The sequence below is a fragment of the Entelurus aequoreus genome, linkage group LG01 (genome assembly GCF_033978785.1).
Source record: "Entelurus aequoreus isolate RoL-2023_Sb linkage group LG01, RoL_Eaeq_v1.1, whole genome shotgun sequence".
Classification (NCBI taxonomy): Eukaryota; Metazoa; Chordata; class Actinopteri; order Syngnathiformes; family Syngnathidae; genus Entelurus; species Entelurus aequoreus.
This window is the reverse complement of record NC_084731.1, coordinates 20,120,405-20,143,383: the sequence shown is the minus strand read 5'-3', so window position 1 is coordinate 20,143,383 and position 22,979 is coordinate 20,120,405. Positions and strand designations below refer to the sequence as shown.

The following is a 22,979-nucleotide window of genomic DNA, read 5'->3' as shown; positions in this document are numbered from 1 at the left end:
CATGACTTGACTCTAGGTGGAGCCACAGACTTCACATAAAAAAAAGTCTGCTGCATTCATTTTGCTTCATTTAGTACAAGATGTGTACAAGATGGAGGATCCTAAAACGCCGGCAGAGCCCACTCAGAGTGACGACGCGGACCAGGCCGTGTTGGGGGACTCCTGTGACGAGAACTTGCAGGTGGCGAGGGTGGAGGCCACTGAGAGCAGAAAGGAAGTGACCCACCCTCAGAGACGAGCCAGCACCCCACCAGGACCCAACCTGCCAGTTAGAGTCCTCACCAGACTGGGCAGTCTAGATGGTACCATGAGCTGAGTCGTATTCGGTTTTTTGCCGCTGGTTGGTGTCGACTCTCATCGCAGGCTCTCTCCCCCACCCAGGTGCACCTCCACTGAGAGTGAAAAAGTCCCCGGCGACCTTACCCAGGAACTTCACGCTTCCCAAAGACCCGCACGGCTCCCTGCTGAGAGGCCGGATGTTGACTCCCACCGGCTCCCCCCACCTTGGCGGGCTACATTCTCAGCTGCCCCCTAGTTGCATAATTGAGGAACTGCATCGTGCCCTGGCGACTAAGCATCGAAAGGACAGGTTGGCTACTGTTTACTTATTGTCAGTGTTGGGTTAGTTACTGAAAACCAGTCACTAGTTACTAGTTACTTTATTTCAAAAGTAACTCCGTTACTTACACCAAAAAGTAATGCATTACTGTGAAAAGTAACTATTTAGTTACTTCTTTTTTTTTTTTTTTTTTTTAAAGCCCCCTTTAATGCCCTTTTAGCCTTCATTTCAGTACTGTTATTGCACTGGAGAATAATACAATGTGTTGATCAACTTGACATGCATTTGCATCACTGAACTCTGCTACGCAATGTGGTCTACATACAACACACAAATACAAACATAAGTTTCAAAAGGCCAATTTGTTTCAGACCAGAACAAATTGACTAAACTATTTTAAATAGCTGCAACATAACATACATAAGTAACAAACAGCATAATAACAACATAGCTGTAAACCAAGAAAGGCACACACTACATACACAAAGCCTAACCAGGCTTTTTTTTCTCTCAAGGAATTGTGAAATAAAATAATGTCTGAAGCCCAGAACACTCTACACACTTCCCCAGTTTTAGTTTAGAGATAAGGAAATATTGGCCTGGCCTACTAGCATCCCTCTTTATATTTGTAAACTTTATAGTCTATACATTTAGAGTGGTGTGATAATCAAACACTCTAGAAGTCTAGAATGAAAGAGTATATAAGAGAATTGACAGAGTGTGTGTACCTTCAGTGATGAATGATGAGCAGAGGCAGAGTTTGGAGTGTCTTCTTTAGCTCGCTTTCCATTTTTATGTACTCTCACTGTCCACTGTGTCCAGGTACGTGTAAACTGTTTTCCGTGCCATTTGCTGTTTGACGCCCGCCATCATGCTAATTAGCTGCCTGAAAGCGAGTGACTCCACTGTAGAAATAGCCTGCATGTCTTCTAGCACATATGCTCTATCAATTTGTCCTGGCTAGCAGTCCCTCCGTTAAAATCCAGCCGCTGTTGCTTACATGGTGTTGGAGGTGGAGGTGAAGCGTCTCTCTCTTTACTAGCTTCGTCCAAGCATGTTGCTTTTGCAGCTGTTTCAGCAGATTTGAATTGCTGTTTTGGGCAGTAGATAGGATCTTTGATCCAAGACACAACTTACATTTAACTAAAATGTTCTTTTCTTTGTGCTCTGTGCACTCCTACCCACTTCTCTAAAGTGGGCTGGCTCAAGGTGGAGGACAGAGTTAAACAACTTGCACTGAGCCTAGTCTATAAAATCCACTACACCTCCCTAGGGTTGGGTATCGTTTGAATTCGAACGATTCCAATTCCGATTCCGATTCTTTGTTTCGATTCCGATTCCTTACGATTTTCGATTCCGATTCTTGTAAGAGGCAGGGTCAAAAAAAGTTTAGGATATTTTAAATGAGCTAGCTAACCTACAGTCTTTCTGAATGAAATAGTCTGACATTCTCCATCAAATTTTAATTCTATTAACTTTTTATGAACTTTACCATAAATTCCTCACAGGGCTATTTTCAACTAGAATATAAATATCAAATCTATGAACTTGAATATAAATATTATAAATTATGAATACATTTTCCCAGGGGTACACTTTCCTCAAGAGAGCTTTATTTTTGAAAACCTCATGAAAACACATTTACACATAAGTGTATGATGCTGCAGGAAACCTCATGAAAACACATTTACACACACAAGTGTATGATGCTGCAGGTACTTAAAAATGTTACCGTGCTCCCACTGATGGACTAACCTGGTGCAGAAAAGCAAATAAACAATAAGAAAAAACTTGCAAAACCCAGTCCAGATTAGCAGCAGGTACAGTATAAAATCAGAGACAGTTCTTGTTTAGGAAAATGACCATATCCGCCTTCTCAGGCAGGATGCGTGAGCGTTCTGGACAGATAGTGTCTCCTGCTGTGGAAAATACACGTTCGCTGGGTGTGGAAGAAGCTTGAACGCATAAATGGGAGAAAGCGAAATATGACAGCAAAGGATAAGTCTTTTGTTGGTTCCACCACCATGCAGCAGGGTCGTCAGACATAAGTATCGGTGGAACGTCCTGGTACATCTGCAGCTCTCTCTCCACTCGTTTCGAAAATAGGAATCGAAATTTAAACTTTTGAACGATTCCGGGAGAATCGGAAAGTTAGTCCCGGTTCAAATCGATACTCGATACTCGATACCCAACCCTACACCTCCCTGATACCGAAGTACATGTCAAACTACTTCCTTAACGTAAATGACCGCCATAACCACAACACCAGGGGGAGCTCCACTAACCACGTTAAACCCAGATTCCGAACTAATAAAGGTCTTAACTCATTCTCTTTCTATGCCACATCAATGTGGAATGCGCTCCCAACAGGTATAAAAGAAAGGGCATCTCTATCCTCCTTCAAAATCGCAATAAAAGTTCACCTCCAGGCAGCTACAACCCTAAACTAACACCCTCCCCGGATTGCTAATAATCAAATGTAAACAATCAAATGCAGATACTTTTTCTTATACCTTCTGATCTCTCTCTCTCTCTCTCTCTCTCTCTCTCTCTCTCTCTCTCTCTCTCTCTCTCTCTCTCTTCCCCAAAGTTACGTACGTGAAAAGTAGTGAGAATATCTCCATGTTAAGAAACTCGACTTTGGCTCCGCCATGATGTCTTGTTAGTAAACACAGACACCCCCCCCCCCCCCCCAACACACACACACACACAGCGCGCTTCTTCTCCCGCGCCTCTTCTGCAGCTCTCCAGTAAAACACACTCAGATCTTCTCAGTTTCTAGCCGATACTACATAAAAAATAACGTAAAATAACGCGTAACGCATCATGTAGTAACGGTAACTGAGTTACTGAATATAAAAATAACGCGTTAGACTACTAGTTACCGCCGAAAATAACGGCGTTACAGTAACGCGTTACAAAGTAACTATTTAAATATGTATACTGTAGGTCAGCGATATGAAATTACCCAATTCTTTTGGGGGCCACATTTCCAGAAAGCTAAGGACAGGGGGCCGTACTTCGTCCCGTCATTATTATTGTTAGTTTTTTATATTCCTGATAACCCGGCATCCTCAACAGCAGGGGTGTCACACTTGTTTTCATTGAGGACCACACCGCCGTCATGGCTCCCATTAAAGGGGCGCTTGTAACAGTAAATAATTAATAAATGTGCCTATGAATATAAATATTTTGTATTTTTTTTAACGTAAAGAGTAAAAAAAAGAATCTGTGGATTTTACCACTGTTTTGCAGAAAAAAACTGGCAGCTTAGTTGCCAGACTTTTCTTGTAAAATATATGGTGTTTTTTTTTGTATTATTATTATTTTCACAACATATTAATTTTCCTGAGGGAACTCTCCTGAAGGAATCAATAAAGTACTATCTATCTATCTATATTACTGTAAATAGAAATACAGTACCGCTGTTTAATTTTATTTTGGCAACTCAGCTGCCAGTTTTTTTACCATAATAAAATGTGGTACCATAAAATCATCAACTGTGGATTTTACAGTAAAAAAACAACAACATAAAACTGACAGCTCAATCGACATAATTCTACTGTAAGGGTAGGGTTGAAATGGCCTCTGTGTTTTTTCCAGACCTAACGTATATATTAGAGATGTCCGATAATGGCTTTTTTGCCGATATCTGATATTGTCCAACTCTTAATTACCAATTCTGATATCAACCGATACCGATATATACAGTGGTGGAATTAACACATTATTATGCCTAATTTTGTTGTGATGCCCCGCTGGATGCATTAAACAATGTAACAAGGTTTTCCCAAATAAATCAACTCAAGTTATGGAAAAAAATGACTACATGGCACTGCCATATTTAGGGACCGATGTCCCTTTGGGACAGAGGACCCTATTGTATTTCTAGCGTTTTATTATTATACCGCCGCCTCTTTGAGCTGTAATTTGACCCCCTTAACATGCTGCAGAACTCACCAAATTGGAAACACACATCAGGACTGGCAAAAATTGCGATTTAATCAAAAAACCAAACCCCAAAACTCAAAATTGCGATCTAGCGCCCCCTAGGAAGAAAACACAGACAAAACTGCCTCTAACTCCCAGTAGGAATGTCGTAGAGACATGAAACAAAAACCTCTATGTAGGTTTCACTTAGACCTATATTTCATACACTGCCAAACCCCAGCAAAAATCAGTTTGCAATTCCCCCTTCAAAACAAAAGTTGAGTAAAAACAGTCACCTTTTTTCAAACATTATCTCCTCTGAATGCGTTTGTCGTGTCGGCTTCAAATTAGCACAGGAGAGAGATTGAACCCTTCTGATTAAAAGTTGATGAAAGAGTTTTAATTACTGCTCCGGTTTGGATTTTATGAGCCCTCAAAGTCGGTCCCGTCCATCGCTGCTTCTTGCAGCTTTAATTATTATTGAAGTCACAAAGTGCATTATTTTTTTTAACATGCCTCAAAACAGCAGCTTGGAATTTGGGACATGCTCTCCCTGACAGAGCATGAGGAGGTTGAGGTGGGCGGAGTTTGGGGGGGGGGGCGGGGTAGGAGGTAGTGGGGGGTGTATATTGTAGCGTCCCGGAAGAGTTAGTGCTGCAAGGGGTTCTGGGTATTTGTCTGTTGTGTTTATGTTGTGTTGCGGTGCGGATGTTCTCCCGAAATGTGTTTGTCATTCTTGTTTGGTGTGGGTTCACAGTGTGGCGCATATTTGTAACAGTGTTAAAGTTGTTTATACGGACACCCTCAGTGTGACCTGTATGGCTGTTGATCAAGTATGCATTGCATTCACTTGTGTGTGTGTGAAAAGCCGTAGATATTATGTGACTGAGCCGGCACGCAAAGGCCTTTAAGGTTTATTGGCGCGTCCGTGTACAGCGGCGTTTTAAAAAGTCATAAATTCTACTTTTTGAAACCGATACCGATAATTCTGAAACCGATACCGATAATTTCCGATATTACATTTTTAAAAACATTTATCGGCCAATAATATCGGCAGTCCGATATTATCGGACATCTCTGACTTATTCTCTTGATTTTGTATCTCAGCTTCCAGATGACGGAGGTCCGTGCGTCTCCCAAGCGCAGACTCGACGGTCGCCTGTCACGCGCCTCCAGCACCGAGAGGGAACCCGGTTGCGAGCCGGAGCGCAAGAAGCAGTCCGACGAGAACAAGGAGAATCGGCGCCTGGACGAGTACTTCAGTGACCAGGACAGCTGGAACGAGTCCGTGATCTCTGGTACGTCTCCTCAGGCATACACGGTTTTACTATAATCCGCCTCTTTATGCACCGGTCAGGCAGCATAATCTCACTTGACGTTTGTTTACGTTGAGGGCATCTAGTAGTTGACTTATGTTCCAGTGGCCCGTCAACATCTGTTGAGTTGGCCTAGTTCTTAACTTATCATGTGGGTCAGTAGAGCGCCGCGGCAGGCAATCTTCGTAGGTGTTGGAGATTAACTGAAAAACTGGGTCACTATGACACTTGCATCAGTGATTGTACAGTCAGCAAAATATGATACTGTAGTCTGTATCTTATATATGCTCCTTAACGTCCATAAACTAAGGTCAGTCCATTAGAGGCAATTATTCAGGCTACCAGTTCGTGGTACTAAACTACCTGACAGCTGCCTTCCAGGTTGTGACTCATTATCTTGAAATCTCTTGTCAGCACTGTGGGCGGCAAAAGATCCACAATCAAAATCGAGTGCTTTCTGCCAAAGAGCTGCACACAAAAGGGGAAAATGGGAAGTAAAAGTAAAGCTGTCCTTGAACCGTTAGGAGTGGCATTGGGCTCTTTGGAGAGCTAACAAGCTGAATTTTTCTCTCAGAAGATTTGTTGAGGTGCTTCTGATGCTGACTAATATGAGTTTGAATGCATTAATTTGTTGTTTTTCCTAAGTTTGCCTGTAGTTTCTTTCGGGGTTTTTTTTGGAGAAAACATGCTTTTCAAATAACTGGTTTAGAGGTATGGGTTGGAAAACAAAATGGGACCATAGCTTGAGCTCTTATCTAAACCAATTTCCAAATTTGACGATGATATTACGAAAAATTTAGTATTTTACACATATTTTCCTTGAGTTATGATCAGGCGTTTTCTCAGGCGTCCCAGCTCGATGGCAGTGATGTGTGGATCGATACTGAAATATCCATACCGCCGATACCAAATCTTTATGTTCTAGTATTGATTTTCAAATTGAAATATCGATACTTTTGATTTAATTCAGATAATGGCTGTCATTAATAACAACACTAAACCATTGAGATCTTGTCTAAATGAAAAGTGATAGGTGGGAAAAAATAAATAAATTTACATATATATATATATATATATATATATATATATATATATATATATATATATATATATATATATATATATATATATATATATATATATATATATATATATATATGTACACTACCGTTCAAAAGTTTGGGGTCACCCAAACAATTTTGTGGAATAGCCTTCATTTCTAAGAACAAGAATAGATTGTCGAGTTTCAGATGAAAGTTCTCTTTTTCTGGCCATTTTGAGCGTTTAATTGACCCCACAAATGTGATGCTCCAGAAACTCAATCTGCTCAAAGGAAGGTCAGTTTTGTAGCTTCTGTAACGAACTAAACTGTTTTCAGATGTGTGAACATGATTGCACAAGGGTTTTCTAATCATCAATTAGCCTTCTGAGCCAATGAGCAAACACATTGTACCATTAGACCACTGGAGTGATAGTTGCTGGAAATGGGCCTCCATACACTCCATACACCTGTGTATATACAGTATATATATAAAGCCCGACCCTGGCCAAATTTTTTTAACCCAATGGGCCCCCAGCTCAAAAAGTTTGGGGACCCCTGGTATAGGTACTCTCCACCAATGAATAATGCAAGAAGATTGATCGAACAGATGGAGTCAAAGTCCCCGTCTAGCCTTTAGCTTCCTTTGGTGTGCATGTGACTTATGTACATCCACAGTATGCTGCATTTTATGAGTTATTACATATTTATAAATAGCTACCGACTTAGGGAGAAGGAGATAAATAAAATGCTGAATCAGGACTAGGCAGGTGTGCACCGTACATTGAACTGATGCTTGTGTGCCTAAAAATGTGAAGGATTTAGTGCTAATCCCGCCATTCACAGCTTCACACATAAAAGGGAAGAGATCTGCACTTTTTGACGTCTAACATTGAACGAGGGTGTTGTGATGACAACATTTTTTTTTTTTTTTACTGTAGCCTGAAGCGATGTGTGCCATTGTTGACCTTGATGTGTGTCTAACATCAACAACCACAGGGACCCTCCCGCGCAGGATGAGGAAGGAGCTTCTGGCCGTGAAGCTCCGGAACCGACCGAGCCAGCAGGAGCTGGAGGACCGCAACATCTTCCCCGTCCGCAGCGACCAGGAGCGCCAGGTCATCCGTCAGCAGATAGAGATGAAGCTGGCCAAGTGAGTGGCTTTGTGAGCTTCACTTTCCATACCCACCCACCCACCCACCCAGACCATCACTCTGGCGTCTGTCTGTCACCATAAGACACCAGTGTTTCAAGTCTTGCAATACCCCCTTTTTGGCCACTTGCCTTGACTCACATATGAACTTGAAGTGCCATCCCAGTCCTTACCCATAGAGTTCAATATGATGTCGGTCCACCTTTCGCAGCTTATACAGCTTCAACTCTTCTGGGAAGGCTGTCCACAAGGTTGCAGAGTGTGTTGATAGGAATTTTCCACCATTTTTCCAAAAGCGCATTGGTGAGGTCACACACTGATGATGTTTGTCGAGAAGGCTTGGCTCTCAGTCTCCGTTCTAATTCATCCCAAAAGGTGTTCGATCGGGTTCAGGTCAGGACTCTGTGCAGGACAGTCAAGTTCATCCACACCAGACTCTGTCTGGTTTTAAGTTTCTGGCTACAGCCAGGGAGCTGGTTGTTGAGGATTTTCCAGAGCTCACGTGGCTTATTTGTGTTTTCCTCTATTTTGTCGTTAATGTACTTTTTTTTAAAGGATTTAGTCAGGTGGATTGCCTTATTTCTTAATTTATTGCATTGCTTTTTGAGTGTTGAAAGGAGTGATTTGAGGTTATTATTGGGTTGTTTATCTACTTCGGTTTTACTCTTTTGGTATTCTGAGTATTTTCTGTCTCTGTCTTTTATGGCAGCTAATAGGTCCGTATTCATCCATGGTTCAGAGCGGGCTTTGATCCTGACTGTTCTCACGGGAGCCATATCACTTAGTAACGCTAGGAACGCTGTTTTGAAGCGATCCCAAGCATCATCAACCAGGTTGCTCGTGAGCACAGGGGACCAGTACCACTCACCTAATTTTAGGTTGAAATTATCACTGGAGTATGTTTTAAGGGATCTGGATTGAGCTGTTATGTGACCATTGGCTTTGGGTTTAGTTATTTTGCGGGAGCAGAAGGTTAGATAGTGGTCGCTAACACCACAGATCATGACCCCACTATTTTTTATTTTAGGCCGGTCTGATGTGAGATTGAGATCTATGGTTGATTGGGTAGAATCACACACCCTTGTGGGTAGTGTTATTAGCTGGGAGAGACCGTGCAGATTACAAAGCTTGCTGTAAGATTATACAGGTATATGTATATGTGTACATATATATATATACATATATATATATATATATATATATATATATATATATATATATATATATATATATATATATATATATATATATATATATATATATATATATATATATATATAGAGACCAGACTCTGTCATCCATGTCTTTATGGACCTCGCTTTGTGCACTGGTGCACAGTCATGTTGGAAGAAGAAGGGGCTCGCTCCAAACTTGGGAGCATGGAATTGTCCAAAATGTTTTGGTATCTTGGAGCATTCAAAGTTCCTTTCACTGGAACTAAAGGGCCAAGCCCAACTCCTGAAAAACAACCCCATACCATAATTCCTCCTTCACCAAATTTCACACTCGGCACAATGTAGTCCGAAATGTACCGTTCTCCTGGCAATAACTTCCAAACCCAGACTCGTCCAGATGGAAAAGCGTGATTCATCAGTCCAGAGAAGGCGTCTCCACTGCTCTAGAGTCCAGTGGCAACGTGCTTTACACCACTGCATCCCACGCTTTGCATTGGACTTGGTGATGTATGGCTTAGACGCAGCTGCTCGGCCATGGAAACCCATTCCATGAAGCTCTCTGCGTATTGTACGTGGGCTAATTGGAAGGTCACATGAAGTTTGGAGCTCTGTAGCAACTGATTGTGCAGAAAAGTCTTTGCACTATGCGCTTCAGCATCCGCTGACCCCTCTCTTGTCAGTTTACGTGGCCTACCACTTCGTGGCTGAGTTGCTGTTGTTCCCAAACTCTTTCATTTTCTTAAAATAAAGCCGACGGTTGACTTTGGAATATTTGGGAGCGAGGAAATTTCACGACTGGATTTGTTGCACAGGTGGCATCCTATGACAGCTCCACGCTAGAAATCACTGAGAGCGGCCCATTCTTTCACAAATGTTTGTAGAAACAGTCTCCATGCCTAAGTGCTTGATTTAATACACTTGTGGCCGAGCCAAGTGATTAGGACACCTGATTCTGATCATTTGGATGGGTGGCCAAATACTTTTGGCAATATAGTGTATTGCTCCATCTTCCTTGATTCGATTGCTAGTGACATCATTTGTTTAACATATCACACTGCAAAAAGTCAGTGTTCAAAATCAAGAAAAAAAAAAAGAAAAAAATTAGGGGTATTTTATTTGAACTAAGCAAAATTATCTGCCAATATAACAAGAAAATTCGGCTTGTAAAGACTTTCCAAAACAAGTAAAATTAGCTAACCTCAGAACCCAAAAATACCTTAAAATAAGTATATTCTCGCTAATAACGAGTGCACTTTTCTTGGTAGAAAAAAAAGAGACCTTTTTGCTCAATATGTTGAAAAATATTCTTAAATTAGGTAAATGCTAGTGCCATTATCTTGACATAATGATATCATATTTTTTTTTTCATGCTTGAAGTAAGAAATTATTACTTTAAAAAAGTAGTTTTATACTTGTGAGTGTTGATCTTAAGGCCCAAGCTGTTTGTTTACATGCTTTTTTTAAATTTATCTTTGCTATTTGGGCTTATTGGACCCTAATTAGAATAAAAACTAAGAATCATATTTTTATATGATGTACCATATTTTCCGCACCATAAGCCGCACCTAAAAACCACAAATTTTCTCAAAAGCTGACAGTGCGGCTAATAACCCGGTGCGCCTTATATATGGATTCATATTAATATTTATTTTCATAAAGTTTAGGTCTCGCAACTACGGTAAACAGCCGCCATCTTTTTTCCCCGTAGAAGAGGAAGCGCTTCTTCTTCTACGGTAAGCAACCGCCAAGGTGAGCACCCGCCCCCGTAGAAGAAGAAGCGCGCGGATATTACCTTTCATTTAGTTTGTGTGTTTCTGTAAAGACCACAAAATGGCTCCTACTAAGAGACACGCGTACAAGGTTCCACTGACTTTTGATATTCCTGTGAACCGCACTGTGGATACAACGGGAGCACGCACGGTAAATATTCGCACCACAGGGAATGAGAAGTCGTCCTTCACTGTGGTTCTAGCTTGCCATGCTAACGGCCAGAAACTTCCACCCACAGTGATATTCAAAAGGAAGACCTTGCCAAAAGAGAACTTTCCAGCCGGCGTCATCATAAAAGCTAACTCGAAGGGATGGATGGATGAAGAAAAGATGAGCGAGTGGTTGATAGACATTTACGCGAAGAGACCGGGTGACTTTTTTCACGCAGCTCCGTCCCTGTTGATCTACGACTGCATGCGCGTCCACATCATCGATGGTGTCAAAAAACAAGTGAAGCACACCGAAGAAGAAGAATTCGAGGGATTTGTGGATGAGTAATAACTTCAGAAAGTGAGCTTTAAATGTTTATTTTGTGTGTTGTGTGACACTAACGTATGAGCAACGTTGAGTTATTGATGTTGCTATTGCTCTGCACTATTTTGAGTGTTACTATTTTTGTGATTGCACATTTGCACATTACATTTTGGGAGTGAACAGAGTTGTTAGAACGCTGGTTTGTAATATATTATTAAAGTTTGACTGACCTATCTGACTGTTTTTTTGACATTCCCTTTAGCGCAGCGTAGGTGCGGCTAATAACACGGGGCGGCTAATAGGTAAACAAAGTTTTGAAATATGCCATTCATTGAATGTGCGGCTTATAACACGGGGCGGCTTATGGTGCGGAAAATACGGTACTTAGTCCATAAGTACACAAACGTGTACTTCATGTTTAATGACATGCTAATTCTAATTTTTACACTTTTTTTTTCCAAATTCCATTGTATGTTATACTCTTCTGACACCACCAGATGGCAGTATAAGTGTCCACATAAGCGGTCATAAGACCCCAATTCAGTAGTGGACACAATTTTGGAAATAAGAGCTAAAAGGTGCTGTCCACGCTTGTGGCCAACTAAGGCCTTTAGAGTTAATGACACAGCTTTGCATCAGTTGATATTCTAGTTTCAAGCATATTTTACTCAATATAGGTCATAAAATCTCAGCAACAAGCTGTAATATCTTACTGAGATCATTTAGGACCAAAACCCTTAAAACAAGTAAAACACTCTAACATCAAATCTGTTTAGTGAGAAGAATTATCTTATCAGACAGAAAATAAGCAAATTTTCACCCTTATTTGAGATATTTAATCTTACTTAGATTTCAGTTTTTGCAGTGCAGGTGAATTGCATAATAAGATATAAGAGATTAGTTGAGTTCCAAGCCCCAACAACGGCTGTTATTGTTGTTCTTGTGGACCTTTTTGGGTCAAAGCTTGGGTGGCAGAGGATTTTCAGTAAAGAATGCAACCTAATTATCATTTGCGTGTTACATAAATGCCAATAATCTGCTGCTATGGGGACTTTAATAGGATTACCAATCAAATCAGGTTACTTTGCCAGTGAGTAGTATCGAGAAAGTGTGTGCCAGAGTGTTACGCAACGCTCTGCACCACACCAAATGTCTTGTGTGGATTACTGGAGCCTACACAGAATCTAAGTGGGCACATTCCGTCACTTGTCATACTTTTGCCGTGGTAAAAGCCTTCAAGGAAAGGCTTCCTTCCCCCGTCACCGCTGAAATAAGCCGAGCGCTTCCGTTTTCGTGTGATCTGCTTTCCGCTGCAGAGGCGCCGCTGTAACTGATAGAAACAGTTTGTCTGTGTAGAAGCTGATGGGAGGAACGATAAGCTATGAAATAATCATGATCAATGTTCCCTCTAATTTTTCATGTGTGTGAGCAAACGCAAAAACTCCCTGAGCATTGAGTGGAGCCCATGTGAGCAACATCAGACGTGCACACTGTGGCTACACCAGCAGCACACCTGTCCCAAACCTGACTAAATAACAAGTTCAATCTACATCCATCCATCCATTTTCTACCGCTTGTCCCTTTCGGGGTCGCTGGAGCCTATCTCAGCTGCATTCGGGCGGAAGGCGGGGTACACCCTGGACAAGTCCCCACCTCATCGCAGGGCCAACACAGATAGACGGACAACATTCTCTTATTATTATAATCAAATGACAGCAGTCATTTCCATTTCTAATATAGGTGTTTAGGCCCACTTACAATGACAATAACAAAAAATATTGTTTTTCATGAACTGTGTACTTGTATTGTTTGTCTGGGTGGAGGTCCTGCTTTGGAAATAATTTGTACCCCTTTCAGACATTGCATTTAGTTACCATTAAAACATTCACATGTTGCACAATGAGATGTAAACAGGGGATCATGTGTACATTCGTGCAACTTCCTGTTTGTAAAAAATATATTTTTATTAGTATTTATTTAATATACTAACAGCATTTCATGATTAATATTTATAAATTAAGATTCCTAATAAATGACATTAGAAAAAGCATGCATTTGATTGGTAAATCACAGTGTAACGACCTGGAATGACACTTTATGTGTGGTGTTGGAGTTGTCCGACTTTTTGTGTGGCTGTAAAGGCATCACTGGCTAAGTGCCATATGTGCATGTGTTGGCGCAAGTGAGAAAGAGCGAGTGGCTGCTGTTGATATAACAAAGTTGCTTTTGGTCTGGTTTGTACTGCAGAAAATGACCACTTTTGTGAGATATAATTTTTTTTACTAATGTTTTGGTGATGTGTTTATGGCCGACAATAAAGAGTTTTGCTCAGTAAAGTGATGGATGGAATTCATGTCCTCAAAGCGTCTCGACAGACGTTACAATATTTGAACAATGATGACGAAAACTGCTTTCTCTGTCAAAAATTGTTATGCGCTTATTTTTTTTATTTGATTTTGTGCGCAGCATAGATTTGCCGTGCGCAGAGGACGCTTGAGCAGTGCGCAATTGCACAGGCGCGCACCTTAGAGTAGTGGTCCCCAACCTTTTTGTAGCTGCGGACCGGTCAACGCTTGAAAATTTGTCCCACGGACCAGGGGGGGGGGGGGTGGTATTTTTTAATTTTAATTTTTTAAGAAATACAATCATGTGTGCTTACGGACTGTATCCCTGCCGACTGTATTGATCTATGTTGATATATAATGTATATATTGTGTTTTTTATGTTGATTTAATAAAAATATGTAAAAAAAAAAAGATTTTTATTTTTTTATTTTTTTATTTCTTGTGCGGCCCGGGTACCAATCGGTGGTTGGGGACCACTGCCTTGGAGGGAACGTTGATCATGATATACATGTTAGGGCAGGGGTCACCAACGCGGTGCCCGCGGGCACCAGGTAGCCCGTAAGGACCAGATGAGTAGCCCGCTGGCCTGTTCTAAAAAAAACCTCAAATAGCAGCCTCTATTTTTTAAATTTTATTTACTAGCAAGGTGGTCTCGCTTTGCTCGACATTTTTAATTCTAAGAGAGACAAAACTCAAATAGAATTTGAAAATCCAAGAAAATATTTTAAAGACTTGGTCTTCACTTGTTTAAATAAATTCATTAATTTTTTTACTTTGCTCCTTATAACTTTCAGAAAGACAATTTTAGAGAAAAAATACAACCTTAAAAATGATTTTAGGATTTTTAAACACATATACCTTTTTACCTTTTAAATTCCTTCCTCTTCTTTCCTGACAATTTAAATCAATGTGCAAGTAAATTAATTGATTTTATTGTAAAGAATAATAAATATATTTTAATTTAATTCGTCATTTTAGCTTCTGTTTTTTCGACGAAGAATATTTGTGAAATATTTCTTCAAACTTATTATGATTCAAATTAAAAAAAAAATATTCTGGCAAATCTAGAAAATCTGTACAATCAAATTTAAATCTTATTTCAAAGTCTTTTGAATTTCTTTTAAAATTTTTGTTCTGGAAAATATAGAAGAAATAATGATTTGTCTTTGTTAGAAATATAGCTTGGTCCAATTTGTTATAAATTCTAACAAAGTGTAGATTGGATTTTAACCTATTTAAAACATGTCATCAAAATTGTAAAATTAATCTTAATCAGGAAAAATTACTAATGATGTTCCGTAAATTCTTTTTTTAATTTTTTCAAAAAGATTCGAATTAGCTAGTTTTTCTCTTCTTTTTTTCGGTTGAATTTTGAATTTTAAAGAGTCGAAATTGAAGATAAACTGTGTTTCAAAATTTAATTGTCATTTTTTTTGTGTTTTCTCCTCTTTTAAACCGTTCAATTAAGTGTAAATATCATTAATTATTAATAATAACATAGAGTTAAAGGTAAATTGAGCAAATTGGCTATTTCTGGCAATTTATTTAAGTGTGTATCAAACTGGTAGCCCTTCGCATTAATCAGTACCCAATAAGTAGCTCTTGGTTTCAAAAAGGTTGGTGACCCCTGTGTTAGGGTAAGTTGAGACTTAAAAATTGGCCACAGGTATGATTAGTGGCTTGGTTTGGGTTTTTTGATTGATTGATTGAAACTTTTATTAGTAGATTGCACAGTACAGTACATATTCCGTACAATTGACCACTAAATGGTAACACCCGAATAAGTTTTTCAACTTGTTTAAGTCGGGGTCAACGTAAATCAATTCATGGTAAAGGGTTAAGGGTTAGGGTTAGTGGTTACGGATGGGAGTGAAGGGTTAGGGCGGAGGGTCTGCAACCCGCAGCTCTAAAGCTCTTTAGCGGCGCCTAAGTGGCTCCCAGGAGCTTTTTCAAGAATGTATGAAAATGAAAGAAGATGAGTGAAAAAATATATATTTTGTTTTAATATGGTTTCTGGAGGATGGACAAACGTGACACAAACCTTCCGGATTGTTAGAAATCCCACTGTTATTACTAAACATGCTTCTTTGTTGAACGTATTTGGCGGGCGCCGTTTTGTCCTACTAATGTTGGCGGTCCTTGAACTCACCGTGGTTTGTTTACATGTACAACTTTCTCTGACGCTGCCACAGAAAGACGTGTTTTATGTCTAAGGGACAAGCAGTAATGGATGGATGGATGGATGCCACTACTTCCTTGTCTCATTTTGTCCACCAAACGTTTTATGCTGTGTGTGAATGTGCAAAAGTTGTTGGGGTAGCGACCTTGTGTGTCAGCATGTCTGTGATCTTCTTTTAATTCTTTTTTTAAATTTTATTTATTTATTTTTATAAATAGATTTAATTATTTATTTATTCTTATTTTTTTTAAATATATTTTATTAATATTATTATTATTACTATTATTATTATGTATTTATTTATTTTATTTATTTATTCCCCTACCTCAGGGGGGGGACTCGGCGGGGCGGTTGCTGGTTGTTCCATCTCCATCGTTGGGGTCCCTGCGGGTGGGGTGGGTGGTTCCTGTGGCCCCGTGCTGGGTGTTCCTGTGGCGGCCGGCTTGGGTGGGGTGGCCGTGGGCTGGCCTCGCCGCGCTCTCCGGGGGTGGGAGGGGGGCTCGTGGGGGCCCTGTTGCCGGTGGGGCAGGGGCGGTCTTCCCGTCCGGTTGCGGGGGGTCTCCGGGCCCCTCGGGCGGGGCGTCCCGCCTTTCTGTCCGTGTGGGGTGTGGTCTCTCGCTGGCTTGGGGTCTGGCTGCCCCCTGCTTTTCTCGTGCCTTGTCCTCTGCCGGGTGCGTCTGTCTGCGGCCTGCTGCTGGCCCTTGTGGGCGGCGCGGTGGGCCAGGCTCTGGGGTTCCTGTCGCTGTCCGGCTTGGCTGCGTGGGGGCGGTGGCCCCTGGTTCCCTGGGCATCACACCTACTATTTGTGGGATGGGCTCTCGGGGAGGCTGGGGCCGTACTCTGGCTCCCGCACACACTGGGAGTCAAATGTATTGTACATGCAAATTCACATGTACTCACATACATACATACAGACATACATAGGTACCTACGCTCCCACATACATATACAAATAAATACAGTACATATTTACACACTCAAAGTTCGTACATCCACACGCACATTCATTATACAAACATACTGTATACTCAAACTGTACATATACATTCACTGTAAAAACATACATATACACATACTGTACATATACACTCACTGTACAAACACACACATACACATACTACACATATACATTCACTGTACAAACACACACATACATATACTGTACATATACATTCACTGTACAAACACACATATACACATACTGTACATATACATTCACTGTTCAAACACACATACTGTATACACATACTGTACATATACATTCACTGTACAAACACACATATACACATACTGTACATATACATTCACTGTTCAAACACACATACTGTATACACATACTGTACATATACATTCGCTGTACACACATATACACATACTGTACATATACATTCACTGTACAAGCACACATATACACATACTGTACATATACAAGTACATATGCACACATACACTCATGCACAGAATCACGTTTCATCAAACATATATTAACGTTGTTGCCCTAGGGTAAACTGGGTATAACACATGGCACACTGACAAAGCTTAACCTATTGTTACTATAACAATCTACAAGGTTAATGTAGGTTGCTTCTCTTTTTCCCCTCCATTTTTCTGCATTCTTTCGTATCTCAAGTTATCATTACGTATATGTATTGTTGCATTTGAACAATTGTATTGTTGATAATGAAGGTAAAGTATTGGTATTGTTTATTATCAATAGCACTATTTCTATTGGTATTCATATTGCTCCATTTTTAGTGTAATAATGCTCATTGTCATTTCTGTATTTTTTATTTTTATTTTCGCTAACTGCTTATTTGCTATTACTTTTACCATCATATTTGTACATGTCGTATTTGCTGATGTTGCTCTGTTGTTGTTGTTGTTGTTGTTGTGTTTGCTGTTGTTGTTTTTGTCTCTCTGTCTAATCCCCCTCTTGTCCCCACAATTCCCCCCTCTGTCTTCCTTTTTCTCTCTTTCTATCCCCTCCTGCTCCGGCCCGGCTGCACCAAATGATAATATAAATACATTTAGTAAAGTCAAAATACAAGTAAGGCAACAAGAGAAGTATCCTACACTTCTCTTTTGTAAAGTAAATCTGAACAGCCGATATGGGCATCTACATCAACTATATGATTTGCCCGAGAAGCTGGGCAGGACATAAAAAAATAAATACAATTTTAAAAAAAATTAAAAAAAAGAATGTGCAAAAGTGAGCTTTGTTGATGTTATTGACTTGTTTCGATTGATTGATTGAAACTTTTATTAGTAGATTGCACAGTACAGTACATATTCCGTACATTTGACCACTAAATGGTAACACCCGAATACGTTTTTCAACTTGTTTAAGTCGGGGTCCGCGTTAATCAATTCATGGTAGAAATATATACTATCAGCATAATACAGTCATCACACAAGTTAATCATCAGAGTATATACATTGAATTATTTACATTATATATGTTGGAGTGCTAATCAGGCATATTTGGTCATTGCTTGACCGCGAGCTAATCAATGCTAACATGCCAGCTGTATTTACATATTGCATCATTATGCCTCGTTTGTAGGTATATTCGAGCTCATTTAATTTCTGTTACTTATGTCTTTTGTGTATTTAATTTATATTCGCATGTCTCATGTCACATTATCTGTGTGTAATATTGGCTGCATTTCTGATTGTGTTGTGTGTGTGCCATGTTGTTCCAGACCACAGCAAACATTACTTAGCTTGCAAAGATTGTAATAAATCCAGCCTGCCGTTTCCTTGTCCAACTTGGACATACACATCTATACCTTTGGCCATTCTAAGACAGTAATTTCCAGGAGTGATCTCACCCTCTGAGAAGCCTCCGTCTTACTAATGTTTTCCAATGTTGTAACAATGTGTAGAATAAATATAACACAACACAATTGATTGGCAGCAAAAAATGACGCACACATGGGGTGTAACGTACATTTCGATCAACAAAATATAAAAATATGTTTAATTTTCACTGAACTCTCCAAAATAACAAGGGTTACATCAAAATAAACAAATTAAAAATAAAATATATTGAAATTAAAGAGCCAGTATTTACTGACCTTTTGCTTCAAAGGCAAGCCTGTCATGATCCGTGGTAGGATCATGTTTTGTGTTATCGGTTTGTTTTGGACTCCTTTTAGTTCCTGGTTATGCACTTCCTGAGTTTAGTCACCATGGTTACTTATGATTTTCACCTGCCTTTTCACGCACCTGTTGCTCACCAGAGACTACTATTTAAGCCTGTCATTTTCAGTTGGTCGTCTTGGCGACATTGCTTCTGTTACCCTTGCTACCCATGTTACCTGATGATACCTCTGAAAGCCATGCCATAGTTCCCTGCATTCTAAGTAAGTTTTTGTTTATTGTCCATAGTTTTGCCTTTGTGGTAGTTTTGTTTCTTAGCCAAGTTTATCTCCGCCTTGAGCGCGCCTTTTGTTTGTACTCCTTTTTGTAGTTTAGTGTTAAAATAAATATCCTTACCTTCACGCCATGTCCGATCCAACCTTTCTTGCATCTCGGGAAAACAAACCCCCCAAAGTCCACACCATGACAAAGCCAAAGGGAGCCAGTGTGGAAGCATGAAAGAGCCGTATGTGGCTCCACAGCCACGGGTTGCAGACCCCTGGGTTAGGGGATAAGAGTGTGGTCTGGGGTTGGGGGTTAGACCAGACGAGAACTATCCTATCCAGTCTTTTAACATGAACTGATGAAATCTGCTTGGAAAAGTAAGGACATGTGATCGATTCAGTGCCCTTAGAATATAATGACCTGGATGACTGATACTATTCACAGACATAATAGGATTAGGCTTGGGGGTTTAGGGGTTATGTTTATTTTACAAAGTATACTAGAAACTGTAAGAAGCTGCAAAAAGACAAAAAGTAATTTAGCTCTTTGGCTATGTTGCATGTTTTCAACAGTTAATCATTGTTTGGCTATCACCAGGTACCCATGGACATTTTAGGTATGCCTGCCAGATAATTCTGCATATTTAACATTATAATCATAGGTATCAGGTGTTTAGAACTGCACTGAAGTCTACTAAAATGTATTTCGAATGTGTCCCAAAGATCAAAACCAAAACCTTACAAACACATGTCAGTAAAAATGCATTCAAGTTGACATAATTTGATGTTATTACCGCCAGTCCAAAGAGCATGATTGAGCAGACTTCTTGATTCAACTCTTGTATTGTGTCGCATCACAATGTGCTGGTGTGTACTGAATGTTGTCATTGGTAGGAGCAGATGCTGACAAAGGCAAAGCTTACATCACGAAAATGTCGTACAATGCTGTGCTGTCTCTAAAAACTGAAGACAATTGTACAAAGAAAGCTAAATTCAAGCCGTTCGCCAAGTCGAAAAATAGCAACAATTTGTACTTTATGGAAATGAGCTACAGTGAATATGCAAGACGAAGAAGGGCAAAATGTTCAAAACAATTAGTGGTATTGTGTTTCTAAAGACGGCATGTGAACCATGGGCATGTTGTCAAATTAGTACAGTTTCTTTTTTTACCTCTGACAGATTTTCTCAGAATTTTACGAGACTCTAATTTGATTGTACCGGTTCACCAAATGAACATTTCTCACTAAGCTTACTCATGTTTCCACTTAGAGAAAGATCTAGGTCATGAGATAAGAACACACACACGAATCCATAGAATATCATGGTAGACGTGGCTCTCTTAATGAAAGTAGACAACGCATACTTACTGAAATTTGCAGTTTGGTTACAACCTGAAAAATGTATTTTTTGAGTCTTTAGTTAGGTTTTACACAAAGAAGCTTTCAGTAAAGGACAGAAGAGAAGCACAGGGATAAAAAGGTGAGAAATCCTGAAACAAGAGACCAACCAAAAGTAATGAAGGCAAAGCGTGACGCGGGGGCGGGGGGGATGGTGGCACCGGGAGAACGCAAGTTGAGAGAAAGGAGCAGTAATAATTTCTGTAGGCGATTCTGCAAACACATGTGACTTATAATTGTCTTACTTAAAATGAATCATGATTAATCGAACTGCATATGCATTTGATTATTCAATTTTTTTTTATGTACAACTTGCTTTAAAATCATAAATAAAAGTGACAATTTGTTTTTATCTCACAAAAATATTTTTTGCAATACAGTATATAATAATATACTTGGTATGATCAGGTAATATTATATTGAAAATATTTAAAATATGCATTTTTTTCTGTCAAAATTGACAGAACGAATGCATTTAGTAAAAAAAATTTAAATAAAATAAAAATATATAAAAAAAAGACCCACATAAAATGATATAGTGGGCCAGAACTGGCCCCCGGGACTCGAGTTTGACACCTGTGCACTAGATGGAGCCTGTGTACCACAGTTTGAGAATCACTCATCTAGCCCAAAAGCAAGTGTTTTAAATGTGGATTAAAATCCTCTTAGGTCCCCTATAACAGTGTTTTTCAACCTTTTTTGAGCCAAGGCACATTTTTTGCGTTGAAAAAATGCGGAGGCACACCACCAGCAGAAATCATTAAAAAAACGAAACTCAGTTGACAGTAAAAAGTCGTTGTCGCAATTGTTGGATATGACTTTAAACCAAAACCAAGCATGCATCAATATAGCTCTTGTCTCAAAGTAGGTGTACTGTCACCACCTGTCCCATCACCCCCTGACTTATTTTGAGGTTTTTGGTGTTCTCCTGTGTGTAGTGTTTTAGTTCTTGTCTTGCGCTCCTATTTTGGTGGCTTTTTCTCTTTTTATGGTATTTTCCTGTAGCAGTTTCCTGTCTTCCTATGAGCGATATTTCCCGCATCGACTTTGTTTTTATCCTTCTTTGTGGGGACATTGTCGATTGTCATGTTCGGATGTACATTGTGGACGCCGTCTTTGCTCCACAGTAAGTCTTTGCTGTCGTCCAGCATTCCGTTTTTGTTTACTTTGTAGCCAGTTCAGTTTTAGTTTTGTTCTGCATAGCCTTCCCTAAGCTTCAATGCCTTTACTGTTTTACCTGCACACTTCCTCCCGCTGTTTCCGACATCTACAAAGCAATTAGCTACCGGCTGCCACCTACTGATATGGAAGAGTATTACACGGTTACTCTGCCGAGCTCTAGAAAGCACCGACACTCAACAACAACACATCATTTGCAGACTATAATTACTGGTTTGCAAAACATATTTTTAACCCAAATAGGTGAAATTAGATCATCTCCCACGGCACACCAGACTGTATCTCACGGCACACTAGTGTGCCGCGGCACAGTGGTTGAAAAACACTGCCCTATAAGATACGTAGCTGGTGAGAAATTGAGAAAACATTGATAACAAATGGAGACTGTGAGCTTCTCTGGGTTTGGCATCACATACCTCCACGTGCCATGTGCACACACACACACCCTCACCAAAGGTATTTCACAGCTGCGTGTCCATCTGGATGGCGCAAATAGCTGCGCGTGCATTGGACTTTTTGTTATTCCATGTGGACCTCACAAACACGTACGAACAGAACACACACACACACACACACACACACACTGTAATAAGCATTATGCATCATTTACTTATGCTGGGATTATACAGCAGGTTGCCAACTCGCCAACGGCTCGATGTCGTGCTAATGTAAATAACTCTTGCATAAAAACAGGAAGGGATCAATGAGGGAGTGTGAGAGTGGGGTGCTGGGTAATATTCTGTTTGCATAACAGGTCAGAGCAGTGACCTGTTATGAGCCTCTTCCCTACAGCACACATTACAGTCATGCATTGGTGACGCGTGTACAGGAGTATTGATACAGTAAAAAGTGTAATGCAGTAGTATAACTAACACTTCAAACTAATGGGGGACCGCTGACTACCGAGAGTGGCAAAGAACTAGAAGTTCACAAAGGACAGCAAAAGCTGAAGTTTTGTTTGTGTCTGATAGAGATCTGTCTTTTGTGAAAGAGTCGAGTCTCCTGAACGGCTCTTTCCGGTGAACTGAGGAGTCGCGAGCCCTTCGTTTTGGAGCCGTTTTTAAGCCACCTGTCTGGACTGGAGTCACGTCGACTAAA

General features: G+C 40.1%; 1 protein-coding gene across 1 annotated transcript in view; it reads left to right on the top strand.

Moving 5' to 3' along the window:
• phactr3b (phosphatase and actin regulator 3b) overlaps positions 1–22,979 on the top strand; it is a 98,620-nt gene that overhangs the window by 35,591 nt on the left and 40,050 nt on the right. The window contains exons 5-8 of the mRNA XM_062045442.1: positions 75–302; positions 382–589; positions 5,597–5,787; positions 7,844–7,997. Of these exons, the coding sequence (XP_061901426.1) occupies positions 75–302; positions 382–589; positions 5,597–5,787; positions 7,844–7,997 (781 nt within the window). The remainder of the gene's footprint in view (positions 1–74; positions 303–381; positions 590–5,596; positions 5,788–7,843; positions 7,998–22,979) is intronic.